At 41.4% G+C, this 16,185-nt stretch overlaps 1 protein-coding gene across 11 annotated transcripts in view; it reads right to left on the bottom strand.

Moving 5' to 3' along the window:
- SEMA6A (semaphorin 6A) overlaps positions 1-16,185 on the bottom strand; it is a 129,761-nt gene that overhangs the window by 37,074 nt on the left and 76,502 nt on the right. For 4 of the 11 annotated variants that reach the window (XM_072922442.1, XM_012577819.5, XM_072922444.1 and 1 more), the window contains 6 exons: positions 15,332-15,472; positions 15,163-15,243; positions 13,208-13,266; positions 11,462-11,482; positions 11,279-11,329; positions 4,383-4,547 (listed from right to left, as the gene is read on the bottom strand). In XM_072922442.1, the coding sequence (XP_072778543.1) occupies positions 4,383-4,547; positions 11,279-11,329; positions 11,462-11,482; positions 13,208-13,266; positions 15,163-15,243; positions 15,332-15,472 (518 nt within the window). The remainder of the gene's footprint in view (positions 1-4,382; positions 4,548-11,278; positions 11,330-11,461; positions 11,483-13,207; positions 13,267-15,162; positions 15,244-15,331; positions 15,473-16,185) is intronic. The other 7 variants (XM_032744535.3, XM_032744536.3, XM_030258983.4 and 4 more) reach the window with 4 other exon arrangements.

Genomic DNA, 16,185 nt, shown 5'->3' with positions numbered 1-16,185 from the left:
TTTGGCTGTCAGTATTATCATTGATATTGCTGGGATGAAAGAGGAGTGCTAGGTAAATCACATGTTCTCTGCCTTCCCCCTGCTAAGTGATACCCCTCTGGTAAGTGATACCCCTTTTTCTTACCTGCCTTTCTACAAATGAAGAGCAAGGGACAAGGAATTTAAAAAATTATATCTCAAACTAAGCTTAAACTGGAGTTTAAAACTGGATTGTGAAGTTTCATCTTCAGTACTGTCACTCCCTTACACCTGAAGTTAAGGTTTTGAGTATTGAGTCCACCTGAAATTCTTCCTCTGCCAAGGCTCAGCAGCCTCCAGGTCTGCAGGGTGCAAAGTGGCCCTGTGCTTAACACACAGGTAAGACCAATCTGGTTCTAGAAATTAACTTTTCTGGTTTAAATTTTGCAGTTATTCTCCCAGAATCTACAGGATGAAGCTCTTCAAAGATATTGTTCAAACAGGTGTAGTTTTTCCTTTTCTCTGTAGGAAGAGCTAATTAGCTGGAAGGTGGGGGACAAGTTTACATCCTCTGCCCGTGGGAGTTTAAATCTTCATATTCTATTTCCTGACAATAAGCCTAAAAGCTAAGGCTACTAGATTAATATTTTCCATGGTATCTCCCACCTCATTTGACCAGCCTCCTCAGCTGGAAAAGTGCTTCAGGCTTTGCCTCTGCTGGGCCAGCCAGGTGACACCCATTACCTTTATGGTAAGGGACTGTGAAGGCTCTTTGAGGTCAATCCTGGGGAATTCAGTGAGAAACCCCGGATATCCTTGGACTATGGGGGGCATTGTGTATCTGAGGCTGTAATGAATGACAGGCATTCAGGTCACAGTCTGGGCCCAGACCACCAGCAGCTGTTCATGTAGCTCTGCTGAAGAATGTTCTGTGATGTTAATGTACTCATCAGGCCTCATGAAAGCCGCCACAAGTAATGCAAAGGATTCAAGGGTCAGTGGGCCAGATGGAGGGGGAAGAATAGAGGAAACTTAGTAACCTACTACTTTGGGCAGACAATGCAAAATATCAGGTCTGGCATGCCAGTAGCTTCTCTTGGAACAGCTGATGCTTTTGTCTAATGAGTTTTTCATATAAAATGCATGAACAGTAGAGACTGGAATCCACATTTCAATTAATATTTTAAGTGTTTGATATCAAGTATTCATAGCAGAAACAACTGAACTTGTGTGTTCCTGCCCCTGGTGAATGCCCTAACCACTCAGCAAGTGAGTTTTGCTCATACTCATCTTCCTTCTGACACTCTGAGTACTTAATTAGTCCACACAGAGAAAAATACCTTCAACAGAGATTGAAAGAAGAGATCTAAGAACACCCTGGAGAAGAATAACAAGGATTCAGATCTCTCTAGGCAGTGGAGCTGTTTGAATCTAACTCCTCCATTTAAAAGGAACCATATTAAAGTCTCTGAGATACAGATTAAAAGGAGCTGAAAGAATGATGAGGGTCAAGTTGCAATGAGGGGCACCACCACCTCTGCATAGAAGAAAAGGTTCTTCTTCTCTATGTTCAAGCAGCAAATTTTGGCAGTTCTCTGCCTAATCCTCTATATGTGCAGCAAAGGAGGAATGAAAGGCAAAGGACAGGATTTGTGGTTGTATTAGACCCTTATGCTTCAGCACTGGTCTGAGGACTGTGAAATGACACCTAAATCCCAGCCTTTTGGTGTGTGAAAAACAAAACATAGAACCTCTCCATGAGCAGTCATTTATGCATCATTTAATGCACACTAATGACCACACTCTAAAAGGAATTTTTTTCTCAGGTTTCACTGAAGGCAGTGGGACTGAGGACCAGTGACTGAGACTACTCCCAGCTTACTCAATGTTTAAACTAGAGCAGGCTTTCCTTATGTATACTGGGATACTGGACCTGATGGTCACCAGCTCAGTGAACTGATCAGTGATGTTATGAATGGCAGCAGCCTGGGCTGCAGTGATCATGCACTGGAGTTCACAGTCCTCAGGCATATGGGTTAGGCAAAGAGTAAAGTGAGGACCCTGCATTTCAGAAGAGCAAACTTTCAGCTCTTCAAGAAGGTCAGACCCCCTGGGAAATTGCTCTCAAGGACAAGGGAGCAGAACAGAGCTGACAGATCTTTAAGGGTATCTCCCAAGAGGGAAGAGCTAGTGAAACCCAGGTGAAAGAAATTGGATAAGAAAGACAAGAGACTGAATGGCTGTACTGGGACATACTAACTGAACTAAAGGGCAAAAATGAAATGCAGAGGTGGTGGAAAAAGGGACAAGTATCATGGAAAGAGTATAGGAACACAGTCTGGTTGTGTATGGATGGGGTCAAGGTGTAGTCAAGAGATGGGGTCAAGAGATGCCAAGAATAACAAGAAGGGCTTCTGCAGGCATGTCAGCCAGAAAAGGAAGGTGAAGAAGATGTACTCCACCTGGCAAGAAAGGCTGGCATGAGGACAAGGCTGAGGCACTCAACAACAATTTTGCCTCAGTCTTCTCTCACAACCTCTCTGCCCACGCCTCTTTACTGGTCCACAAGACAGGGCTGGGGGAGTAAAGTCCCTCCCACTGCAAGAGAAAATGAGGTTTGGGATCATTTGAAGAACCTGAACATACTAAAGTCTATGGAACATTGTGAGATGTATCCCAGAGTCCCAGGAACTGGCTGATTTAATTACCATGCCAACTGTCTATGATATTTGTAAAGTGTGGCAGTCAGGTAACTGGAAAAGGGAAATATTGTGCCCATCTTAAAAAAGGGTGGAAAGAAGGGCCCTGGGAACCATCAAACTGTCAGTCCCATTATCTCTGTGCCTGGGAAGATCACAGAACATATCTTCCTAGAACCTCTGCTAAGGCACAAGGAGGACAGGGAGGTGTTCAAGACAGCCAGCACGGCTTCACCAAAGGCAAGTATTGCCTGACCAACCTGGTATAGAGAGAGTCCATCAATGGACAAGGAAAGAACTACATATGTCATTTATCTGGATTTTTGTAAGGCCTTTGACATGGTCCCCCTCAACATCCTTCTTTCCAAATTGGAGAGAGATGAACTTGATGGGTGAACAATTTAATGGATAAGAAATTCACTGGACAGCCTTATTCAGAGAATAGTGGTCTATGGATTGAGGTCTGAATGGAGATCAGTGACAAGTCTTCAGGGGTCAGTTTTGGGACCAATGTCTTCATAAATGACATAGTGGCATTGAGTGAGCCTGCAGTAAGTTTGAAGATGACATCAAGATGTGTGGTGTGACTGATGCACCTGAAGGATAGGATGCCATCCAGAGGGACTTGGACAAGATTGAGAAGTAGGCCCATGGGAACCTTGAGGTTTAACAAGGTCAAATGTAAAGTACCTGAGTCACGGCAACTCACAGCTCAGAAAGCCAAATGTATACTGGGCTGCATCCAAAGCAGTGTGGACAGGAGGGTGAGGAAGAGGATTTTGTGCCTCTGCTCTGCTCACGTGAGACCCCACCTGGAGTGCTGTGTCTAGCTCTGGGGTCCCCAGCACGGGAAAGACATGGACCACAAAGATGATCAGAGGGCTGGAGAACCGCTCTTATGAAGACAAAGAGAGCAGGGGTTGCTCAGGGTGAGGAAGAGGAGGTTCTGGGAAGATGTTATAGCAGCCTTCCAGTACCTAGAGGGGGATATATAAGAGCTGGAGATGGACTTTTTACAAGGGCATGTGGTAGGAAAAGGCAAATGGCTTCAAACTGAAAGGGGAAAGGTTTAAATTAGATATTGGGAAGAAATTATGTACTCTGAGGATGGGTGGTGAAGCATTGTAACAGATTGCCCAGAGAAGTTGCTGATGGTCTATTCCTGAAAGTGTTCAAGGCCAGGTTGAATGGGTTTGGGACAACCTGGTAAACAGGAAAGTCCTTCTGGTTATGGGATTAGAATAAGATGATTTTTATGCTCCCTTCCAAATCAAAGCACTTTATGATTCTATGATTCTGTGGTTGTTGAGAGATGGAAATAATGTGAAATTAGCTGAGAACTGTGGTGCTGCCTTGGGAATTCAGAGAAAGGCAATATAAAAATTCATCCTTAAGAACAATAGGAAGCCATGGATCTTGCTTTGTCAGAGAACAGGGCAGGTCAAATTTAAAGAGAGCTAAATTCCCCGCTTTCCTGCTTCCCATACACATGCAAAAAACTCCCTATAAAGGCATACACTTCTGTTTGTTTTGTGTGGTTCCCTCAGGCAGTGAATTATCTAGGACTGAGTCTAAGATTGGCTGTTTAGTTTCAGACTTTACGATAAGCTTTTAATTATAGCAGGGAGTTCCATTACATGTTACTCTGAGCCAGCTGGAAGCAGTTACACTTTAGTCCTCCTCCCCCTCCCTCCTCACCACAGGATGTCATTTCCAAGGCCTTACCCTTCTTGTCTTGATGATTATGTGATGAAACTGCCACATATGGATCTGTATTTTCAGATGAACCAAGTGGATCCTTCCAATCCAGCATGCGTCCCCTAGCATCATAACCCTGTCGAGCACGAGAGTCAGAAGTGGTGGTGCTTGGGACTAGGGAACTGGAGTGTCCTGTTCACATTATAAATACAGGTAGGGAAGACAAGTCTCATTAGTCACTTACCACGCTACCTTCCCATGCTCAGGGATGTACAGACTGCTTTGCTTCCGTAAATGTCTTGTCTTAGACCGAGTAATGCTTCAAAAGGCCTTCAAAATGTGACTCCGAAGGAAGAGGGGATTTGAACTTTCCAGATCAGGGTGCTAAAAGGTGCTGCCAGTGAGCTGGCAGTTCTGCGCTTCTTGACCAAGTTAAATGCATATGCAAGAGGGTAAGCACACTTCATCTGAGTCAAGCATCCTTTGGCTGGATTCAGCACACATGCCTGACTGAAACTGAAGTGTCAGCCCATGCTATCTGATACTGGCTCAGTCAAAAAAAGCAAATAAAAAATCAGTGTAAAACAGAACAATGTCCAAAATGGCTGGAACTGAATGGGAACACCAGAAGAACTACAAAATGGTGATATCATGAGGCACTTTACCTCATGTCCCCAGGGGAATGAAGGACTGCCTAACACCAGTGTGCTCAAACTGCAGCACTCCTCGCCAGATAGAAAATGTCCTGGGCCAGCTGCTCACACCTGCTTGCACCATCACTATTGGCTCTGTCTGAGCTGATGGCCCAAAATGGGTCTGAAATAAGCACAAGACTGAGCACCATTTCTACTCAGAGTGACAGTGCAGACAGTGCCTCAGCATGTGAATCTGCCCAAGAACCCATGACTCCAGCAGCAGCTGAGACTGAGGTCTCACATGCTTTTTCCTAGACATTCTTATTGTTGCCCTGAACAAGACTGATCTGCTTCTTGCATATCATATGCACCCCAACAAACAACACACTCACAGAACTTGCCCCACTGGAAACACAGCACAATTTGAAATGTGGTTTCACAGCAGCATGTTTGCAGAGCCATACACTCTTTGAAGCTGGAGCTGAAAAGTACATCGGCACCTAAAATGCTTGAGATGTCTCTGGAAGACAGCTCCCACATGGACTTTCCAGTGGCTCAGCTGCTTTAGGGAGAGGGCACCAAATGCCATAAACACCACAACATTTTGGCCACAAAACCATTCTGAAATTTTTCTTTTGACACATGTGAAAAAGTGAGTTATTATATCAAGGAGTTCTGGGCCTCCTTAATTTGATGTGGAGTAGCTATATCCCCTTACCTACTTTTCTTAAGGACTCCATTAAAAAAAGGGTTTTTGACATATGCTCAAACACAAACTAACAGAATTGGATTATTCACAGACAGAATGGTATATAACATTTTTCATCAGATAACACTAGACAGACTGACAGCAGCCCTCCTTTCTCCTGTCTCCTTTTGAACAGCCCAGCAAATTATTTTTCCTTCCTTAGTTGAATCTCACTTGGAGAGGGCTCCAATCAGCAGGCTACAGGCTGCCCTAGCAGGGATTCTCTCCCTGCTCCTTTCCTTGATCTTCCTTCACTGCTCAGAAAAATAATTTGAGAGAAACTGAGACAGAGACAGATGAACACAAGGAGCTGAAATTTAAGCTTCACACAAAAGGCACAGAGCTGGGCCGGTAGAGCCTGTACTTCTGTAGTTTCTTTTAAACAGCTCCTGGATAACCATAAAACTTTTGAAAGCTGCATCTCAAAATGCTGTTTTAAATGGCTCCTAAAGCCATACAGCCCCAGCTCTCAGAAGTCTAGAGAGAAATAATGAATGTGGATTCTCAATTCTACTCCAACAATCAAAAATCTATGTGCTGTCCACCAATGTCCCCAAGCTTTTAGATGCATCCACATCCACATGATTCTTTTTATTCAGCCCTTTCACCAGCTTCATGGTGTTGAACTACTGATGAAGTCAGCAAAATGCTGCAACTTCTATTAAGATGCTATGATTTAAAGAAATCCTGTTGAATATTAATAACTTTAGAGTAAAAAAAAGTCTGTGTTCCTTTGTAAGTTTTTGGGGACTGTTTTTGATTTATTGAATCAAATTATATATGGGTGCACTTCGGACTATGTTTTGTATAGGACATGGTCCCAATGAACTCCTTTAACTTGTATGCTTAGGAAGGAAAATTGGTTAAATTTACAGTATTCTCAACATGAAGCTACAACTTCAAGTACAACAAATTGTTAACACAATTTAGCTCTGGATGTAAGTCTGAAGGTTTTATACTGACAAGGGCAATGGATTATTTTTTTACCCTCTCATGGTAGAATGTGTGTTTTCTCCCAGCCATCTTTCTTTAAAGTAGCAAATAAAATTATGTGCTTTGTTAAGACAGAGTTTTGAATGTCACCCAAATAGAAAAGAGAAGCCAAATGCTATCTTCTTTTAAAAGGTTTCCACAAGCTCCATCATGGCTGGGGACATTTGTAACACAGATAGAGGACTCCATTTGAACTCCAATCCAAATGTGCTGCCTGCTCCACAGCAGTCCTGCAGCGGGACTGTTTGTGTCCAAAGGGACAGGTAGAGGTCCAGCAACTGAAAACAACCCCCCTCTAAAAGCAAGAATATGCTGGATCCTGAAGCCATTAACTCCAACACTATTTTACGCTTGTCAACTCCCATGCTCATCCTCAAGGAACAAGACAAATAAAAAAGCAGAGAACAGGCTAGAAAATAGAAATTATGGAATTTTCATGTTTTCTTTTCCCTAAGGATTAAACAACAGTGCAAACACTCATATGGCTCAAGTCTTCAAGATTATACCCCATTCAGCAACAACAATAATGTGTATAGTATTTGGTCAGCTTATACATAGCACTGCACTCAACATAAGAAAGCAATTACTCATTGCTTGATAAGGAGGTAAAAGAGAAGAAAATCTTGCCAAGTAGCAATCATATTTTGTGCCTTTGTTTGTTATGCATTTATATGCCTATATCTCTTTCCAGACACTTGCACTTTTAAATGTGCTTAAAGGAAGAGTTCTAGGGAAAAGCTATAAGTATGGTTAATGAAAAACATTTCATAATACAGAAATCTAGAGGAAGTACATGCCTAAGGGACACATTTTTCAGGGGGAAAAAAATTCTTGAACCATACGTTGCCAATACACAGAGAACTTCCTGGTAATGGAAAGCTAAGGCTTTGTGAAGCTATTAATGTGTACCAGATGGTCACTAGGTAGAGAGGGGTTCCACACAAACACAAAGAATCAATATATTTATTCTCTCTGTTACTAATATATTAGTCTAGTACTCACTGGGAAGCAAGCTTACACAGCTAATTGAGACAAACTTTTTTCCATTTGATTTTGAGTAAGCGGGGCAGGAGCAGATTAAACCTTAATAGCCTGTCCCAGTTGTGTTAGAGCTGTATTTGCAAACACTACTAGGCAGTGATACTGCTCCTGTAAACAGTGTCACAGTGTCCTGTCAGTGCCTGACTAGCCAGTCCCACTGGGTGAATTTCACCTCTGAGGAGAGTAGCACCACAAATGTATGACCTACTTAAGTTTGTCTCATAAACAGAGAAAAGGCTGAAGTGGCAGGCAACCCAGGCCTGGCCCTCTCACACACAACCATTATCAAGCCTTTACAATGCGCTATATAGTTCTCAACATATAGTGGGCCTTTTTTCCCATTACACATTTTACCACTTTAACTTGCAAATAAAATTTGTTGAAATTTAATGAGGTTTTAGCACATCTGAGATGTGGCCAGTAACTGTGTTAATAATGGTTAATACAAAAACATCTGAAAAACCAATTCTGCCTTTGTTTTAAAACAAAGCATCCGAATAACTGTACACATAGTGCTTTTCAAATGTCTTTGTTTAAAGAAAACATATAAAAATCAAATAGACACACTTTAAAAAAATCTGGTTTAGGTGCTTCCATTATTTGGAAAAACTTTTCATTTGGAGTGCTGTAATCAAGTAACAGAGGCAGAGTAAAAGCACTTAGTGCCTACAAGCGCAGATAATGATTCAGAAAGGCTGCACTTCTGAAACTATAGCTTGTTCTGAAGTGCACTTGTAAAATGGAAAGAGTTTTTTTTTTCAGGTTTAAAACAAAGACAGAGATTCAATACTATCAGTATTTGATAGTTGGTCTAATATACACAAGTCATTAGAATCTCAGAGGTTAAGATATCTGGATGCTATCCTATTAACAGCTATAGCAATCTAATTAGACAATTAAAGGGAAAGTTAAATCAATACTATAGAGGGACAAAGGACTATGGCTAGGGGGTAATATAAGGGCCCAATTCACTAAGAATTGATGTTTCGTAAGGTAATTGAAACTGCTTAGACTTTAGCAGAGTGATCTAGCTTAATCTCCTTGTTTAAATTTCCTGCATAATTTCTCTCTGACTTTCTGCATCCAGACCTTCAGTCTGCTATTTTCTCCTTGAATGTCAATTGAGTCACCTGTGTGGACTTTGCACTTTACTTGTTTGCAACTGATCATGTGAGACTGCCTTAGGAAGAGAGCCATGTGCTGAAATCAGGAGGATGCTGGTGCCAAGAATACAAAGATTAAGGGCTTGGTTCTCCTTTCATTCACACTGCTACAGACTGGCAGTAAGTCTGTTGAAGAAGGATGATTTATAGTGGCATAAGTGAAGAGAATCAAGCCTTATGACTTCTTCTGGAGCTTCAGATGACTTTGGGTATATTTAGCCCACTGAGCATTCACTTGGTATTCTGGTACCGGTGTTCTGAGGCTTAACCTATTGTGACATACCTTTTACCTTTGCATTAAACTGTACTCAGTAACATCAAAATAGATAATTCATAAATTTTTTGGTTTTTTCAAGATGCAAAATTACTCAGACCAATCTCTGCAGTTGGCAAACATGAACATGTTTACCGAGACTGGTTTAGTACCACATCCTAGAATTTTTGCACTCTGATGTGGAAGATCAAAGAGGGTCACTAGTGGTAGGTGAAAAGAAAGCCCAACTGCAAAAATATCAGAATAGGTATTTTAACTAAACTGATAAGAGGAAGAGCTGACTTGCACAGAGCTGACTTGTTAACAGGATGTAGCTGAGAGGGGTCAATGAAATAAACTAAAAAAGAGAGGACATGAACGGGAACCCATGTTAATGCTGGGTCAGCGTTTCTCCATTGCACCTCTCTGTAAGGTCCTACATTAAAAATAATTTAAAATAGGCTGGGTTCATTTATGGAGTCTGTTTTTTGGCTTAGACAGTAAAATGTACTCTCTTTTGTTAACTGTACTCTCTTGAACTACAGCTTTTTTCATTCTGCTGCTCACTTGAAACACTTTTCTGCTTTCTTGATCAGATTAAAACATCAGTTTTTACTGAAGTACCTACTAATAATCTAGTTGGCAGAATCCAGAACCACCTTCCACAGCTATAAATCTGCAGACTATGGCATTCACTTGCAAGCAGGAAATCTAGAACATTTCTGGCACATCAGCACTATACCCAAAGCCACTCTATTTATCTTCACATACAGCAGTTTCAAAATTAAAGAATGTATACACCGTCTATGCAGATGAAACTGTGAGTCTTCCATATATCAGAAAGTCTCAGCCTGCCTTGGATTTTGCACATTCCCTTCACTGGTTTTCATTACCATACTTTCAAATAAGTTTCACCTGCACGTTTTTCATTTCCTGGCAATAAACAGTAGGGGGGATTTGATTTTACTTTTACAAATGTTGAACAGCACTACTGTGCCTCCAGTTATTTATATTATGCTGTACCAAGCTGTCATTGGTTCAATTTCATACCTACATACTCTGCAGGCACGAGATGAAAGGTTAAAAGTTCAATTAAAAGTTCATCACAACTTCACATTAACCTACCTCTTGCTGTGTTCAGCCAAACGTATGGTGAATTTGATCTAGCCCTAATGAACTGCTAGTCTTGTATAGCCTGAAAGCAACTTCACAAGGAAGCTCCCACCTCACATGGAATTTTGCCATTGACTTCACTGGCAGCTCTTAGCTTGTAAGTACTTGTCCTTGTCCAGGATGTCTGTAAGAAAAGCTATTGCAATATATGTCTAGGTTTGAATTTAAAGCGATTATTTATTCTGCATAAAAATCTCCTCATGAAGATATTTATTCTTCACTCCAAGAAACAGCATAATCTACTTCCAAATATGCAGAACAAAGTGCTAGAAAGCATTATGAGCACAGATTAACAGCTGTCTCATGGGAACCTGCTAATCTAGGCTTGCAGAAATGATCCTCTTCCGTACAGGTCATTTAATTTTCTATGTAAATTTGAATGGACAACATAAATTACTCACTCTAGAAGCGACAAGAACCTTCAGGAACTGAGGCATAATCCAGTCTCAAACCACATGGGTAAAAGGCTAATTTTCCTTATGAGAGATCTTTTTGTAACCTAGGGATAGTTCTGCTTTCCCTAAGGTATCTCTGACTGGCTGCTGTAGCAGTAATGACACCATCCTGGACAGCTCATAAGTGGGATGTGAGCTACTATCTTGTTTGTCTTGGTGAACAGATAAGATGCATCACTGTACCCAAGTGTTTCTTTGAGTGTTCAGATGAAGCACGCTCTCAATCATGTCTGCTGGCATGCCATTAAAATAGGCCATATCTGACTTTAATTCAATGGGGACAGTTTTGAGGAAAGACAATAAAAGAGGGATTGAAAACCAAGAGGTATGACTTCATCCTAGTTGTGATTAGTGAATCGGGCCCCCAAAATCAAGACAAAACAAGTAAAACTATTTGAGTACAGGTACTATTAGCTAACACAAGGATTTGGGGAGAACTTTTAAAAACACTCATAAACTGACCATACACTGTGTAGTAAGACATTTTTTGATCAGGTGGAGCAGTTGAAATGTCTATGAACAAAATAAATTGGGAAGAAATGTTAAATATAACAAAAACATGAAAATATTTAAAAATTTAGTAAAAAGTGATTCCTCTAAAATGGATTTGCTGTCAATAAATATTGAAACTAAGAACTTCCTTACCATTCAGGGCTACGAAGGAATCTGAAAGACAAATAACAGGGGAAAATCATTATTTCTAGCTTGTTTTTTCTTTTAAGTAGTTTGCTGCTAATAAGTGTTAATGTTTCAACTGGTATTTATAAGCATGTGATTTGTATGCTAAGGACCCAGGCAAAACTAATATTCAGACATACCCAAAAACAATGTCTGGCTTTGAAAGTGCTCATGACAGCTCTGTATAGGAAGTACTGAAGCAGGAGGGCCAGTGTCCCCCCTGTTTCCTTGTAAATCCTAGTCCAAGACAAGGCATTGCAGGGGATCGGCCAGCAATGTGAGTCAATAAGGACAAAATTCAGGTGACGCAAGATCACATGAAGTAATAAAATCAGCTGCATTAGCAAGGAATGAAATCTACCCCTGTGCAGTGTCAAGGTTCAATGCACCATTCAGGGCTAAAGAGGGATTTAAGCAGGGTATGGGCTTTGTTGCTGTCTGCACAGAAGATCTCTCTCCATGAGCACAATGTGCTGTTCCTGAATAATTTCCTACCCTCCTTTTATATGTAATTGATATCAGGTACACTCCACTCCTGCCTAACTTATTTGCCCAAGGAGAGCAGAACTGGCTGAAAAGGGCAAAGACACACCAGCTGGGAACTGGCCTGATTTTGGTGCTAACCCATTTTACAGGGTAACTGAGGGGAGGCCTATGTGTACATATCCTTCAAAAATGTTTGTGATAGTCTACATTACCCTATCTTAGGTCCTGAGGCTGAAATCCTTGTATTCCTCCAAGCACAGTGATCAGAGTAATTAATGTCTCTTGAATAAGGATGCACAAGGCATGAGAAGGCTCTGGCTTTCTCCAGAGCGTCTGGCCCACTCTAGGCCTCTGTTATTTTTCTCTGTATTGCAGAAGTAATGACTTTCTCATTGTACATTGATTCCTCAGCTTCATCAGTTTATTGCATCAGTGGAAATTACACCGAAAAGAATGTGAGTCTTTATTTCATGAGGTTTATAAATAATATTTGGAGCTCAGAATCAAACCAGCCTTGGTGAGAACATTTGGAACAAGAGCTACCCAGAACACAGATGTTGGTATTCCTGAAGGCTCAGAAATCAGCAAGGTTTCTTTGTGTGCAGTGCAAGCTATGCACTTTTAAGCATTTCAGTACGAAGCTGTAAATGTTTAAAGACTGTGTTTAAGCTTCCAGCTCACACTGTCAGTACTTAAGGTTTACCATTAAAATTTCTTAGGCAGTGCCAATAGTACCTGACCCTTAATACCATGAGGTTGTCCAGACTGTATGTAAAATTCCCTGAGATTCACAAACTAAGCAGTTGTCATTTCTTGATCAGGATCCAAAGCTGAAGATATATTTCTCTGTCTCACTGTGCTGCATGGGAATATAGTCCAAGTCACAGACTACACCAAGAAACCAAGCCACTTCTGCAACTACCAGGGCTAATAAAGACAATGACCCCAATTCATTATGCCATTGCGGTAATCAATATCCTCTACAGCTGAGCACAGTACTGTGCAACCACTCTGAAGCCCAATGTTTGTATAAATTACATGAACTGGGCTATTTTCCTCAAACACATTTAAACAACAGTACTTCTCCTGAACCTGCACCATTAGCTACATTGCTGTCCCTGTCGTGGCTTATGTTGCTACAAAAGAATGCCTGACAGGTAACGGTGATTTGAGGCATTCAGAAGGATACTGTGACACATGGTAAATAGAGGTAAAAGCTTTGCTTACTTTGGCAGTCACCCAGGCCATCTGTATTGCCATGTTCTATGTCCTGTTCAAATGCAAGTCTAAATAATAGAAGAAAACAAAACAGTATGAATAATAACAGTCACAGGCATTACCAGATAGAAATTATCACATGCTCAATTGAAATAAATCCCTGCTGTGAAACTGGCTATTTCTTTGAAAATTCCACACAAAGGCTGAAAAAATGCAACATACACATTTGAGCTATTCATCATTGCTTAATGATGTCTTGGCTTCTGATGATGCTTTATACTATTACTTTTTAAAAATCCACAGCATGCCCTGTTACCAAGGGCATTTTTTTAAACTGTTAAATATAGGATGTTATCAGAAGCAACTGTAACCCTACCTTAACCTGTGCACAGAGTAGATCAGGTGCACTGGCACTTTGGTGTGAGAAGGAAGCCAACCCATTGGGCAGGTACTGTGCTTGAGGAAGAAGCCTGCATTTCAGCAATCACTTAGATACAGCACCAGATGAGGCTGCAAGGCATAAGGTCCATCCCACAAAATGTATTCCCTTTAACTCAGGGGTTCTACTGACAAACACTCACATGCTTTTCTAGCTGATGTGCTCAGCTTATGCTCCCAAGCTCTCTCTGTGATTTTGGATATTGAAACTGTTCTTCTAACTTCCCGTGTGGTCAAAGGTGAATGACAAGAACCTTGGAAATCTTCCAAATACAAGCCCTTGCCTATATTAGGATCCTGCCCTTGAGGCATAATTACCCTTGCAGACAACTCATTCTAACTCTGTTCTTAAAACACCTGCTCTACTGTCATCTACTCCAGGAGGATGACTAACATCTCTGCCTCCTGTTGGCTGGCTTAGAACTTCACCAGACACCTTCACAGCTGATCTGGACCTCCTTCTTAAGCACTGGAAAGAAGATGACCTGCCTGTCCTGCTCACTTTTGGACTTCATCACAGCAAGCTGCACAGCCTTTGTCTTGATTGATCTATTGGTGAAAGGGGGAGCTGCTTTTAAAAGTATGGAAGTCTTGCCGTGGAAGTTGAAGAAGCCTTATGCAATTTTGGAGTGATGAAAAACCTGATATGGACACAAGTGCATTTTAACACTATCCTACCAAATGTCAAATCAGAAACAGCCCATACTTTTGTAGCCAAGCATATACAGACACATATAGCAGCAGCATCCTCAGCAGATGGTGGAAATCAGCAAATTAAGAACAAGACAGAAGCACAGGGATTGTAATTCGTCAATTATATACTGAGGACCTGTAGAGAAGCAGGGTCAAGTGGCGTCAGATGTAGGGCTGTCAAGGCTCTGTGATGTTTGTGCTACACTTCCACTATTACCATGAGGGAGTATAGCTGATAGCTGATAGCTCAGAGTGGGCAGTCATGTGGTGTGTCAGAAGTGGCCAAGAAATGTGAGCTCTGAAGTGGGTTTGCTCTCTGTAATGTTCACAGACTTTCATTATCATAAAACAATTACATTTTCCTGTTAAGCAAGGGGAGATCCAGCACTTCTCTAAACTGTTTTAAGCCCTTACTGTGCTTTGGCATTCCTCTTAGTAATGCACAGTAAATTAGAAGGACTGGTTTTGTTTTCAGTGGACAAATTACTTCAGTAATTTAATTTGGATTCCATTGCCTCTTTAATCAGCTGTAATGGCTCCAGTGTAGGCTAGTCCAGACATATCCATCCAATTCACTCCTTTCAATGACACATGGACCTTAATACAGCTCTTTCATTTTCTTCTTCCTTTTCTTTAAGCAGTTACCAATCAGCTGACTGTTCACATCAAAAAAATTTGTGAGACATTTCAGAGGTGAATGCAAATAAGATAGAAACAAACACTTCCCACATTTTTCCCTCTCTAAAAGCCTCATGTTTCAAATAGCTTTGCCCAAGACTGCCTGGCACCACCGCCAGAGCTTCACAGCTCATCCAGCCAGAGCCCTTACTCACTTGGAGCCAAGGACCAGCTGTGTGCACACCCCGCTCTCCTTCACCCATCCGCAGTACGGGTCCCTGGATGCTATGCAGGTCCTTGGGAGAGAAGAGCACAAGGTGGCGTTCAGGAGTGCTCCAGCTTGCCCACCGCCCAGGCCTCAGACAGCCACCACAAAACACGTACTTTTTGCATTTGCTGTGACGCTCGCAACGTCCCAAAGGTACCTTGATGACACAGGTGGAGAAGGCGACGTAAACAGCACTGCTGGGCTTGTCAAGCTGCATGCCCATGATCCGCTTGTCCTCCATGCCATCGTAGCTGCACCTAATTTGGATAAAAGTGGGATGTTGTTACAAGTTGGCTCTGCTGGGAAGCCAGGGGAAACCTTAATTGTCCCCCAGGCTGAAAAAATAAGATTACAAAAAGCTTCTGCCAAAAAATCTGGTAGAATTGAAAAAAAAAGGTAGAATTGAACAAGTCAAGGAATATGAACACACAACAGCCACTAAAAATACTGACAGACATATAAGCAAGTATTAAAAATGCATGTGATAGTTAAGAATTTGGGAGCGACAGCACACCAGAAAAGTTTCTGATGGCCCTTCGTTTTTGTGTTTATTCTTCTCCAGCACCCAAAGCAGCTGAAATTTCTGCACGATTATGGCTCACTTCAAAGCCCCCTTAGGCATATTTGAGGAAGACTGAAATGTGGAAAATTTCCCTTGGAGAGCAGCTTGCTGCTTGTTGAGTTATTTGGAGAGAAATAAGAGTTTTTTTATAGGATTAGAAAATTAATCTTCCTTTCCAGAACTTCACTTTTAATTATCCATCAGCTGCTGCAGAGGATGGGCTATTTTCTACACAGACTGAATAAAAAAAAATCTTATTGCAATGTAGAGACTGATAAGCAGACATCCCCGCTTTAAACAATTTACAATTACCAAAAAACCTTGTCTTTAACCACTTCCGTTTCCATGGGACAAATTATTCTCTGGGAAATCAGAAGTTCAAAGTCACCCGTACATGAGTACAAAGAA

The sequence above is a fragment of the Taeniopygia guttata genome, chromosome Z (assembly GCF_048771995.1).
Source record: "Taeniopygia guttata chromosome Z, bTaeGut7.mat, whole genome shotgun sequence".
NCBI lineage: Eukaryota > Metazoa > Chordata > Aves > Passeriformes > Estrildidae > Taeniopygia > Taeniopygia guttata.
Note: the sequence above shows the minus strand (reverse complement) of the source record. Positions and strands in the feature narration are given on the sequence as shown.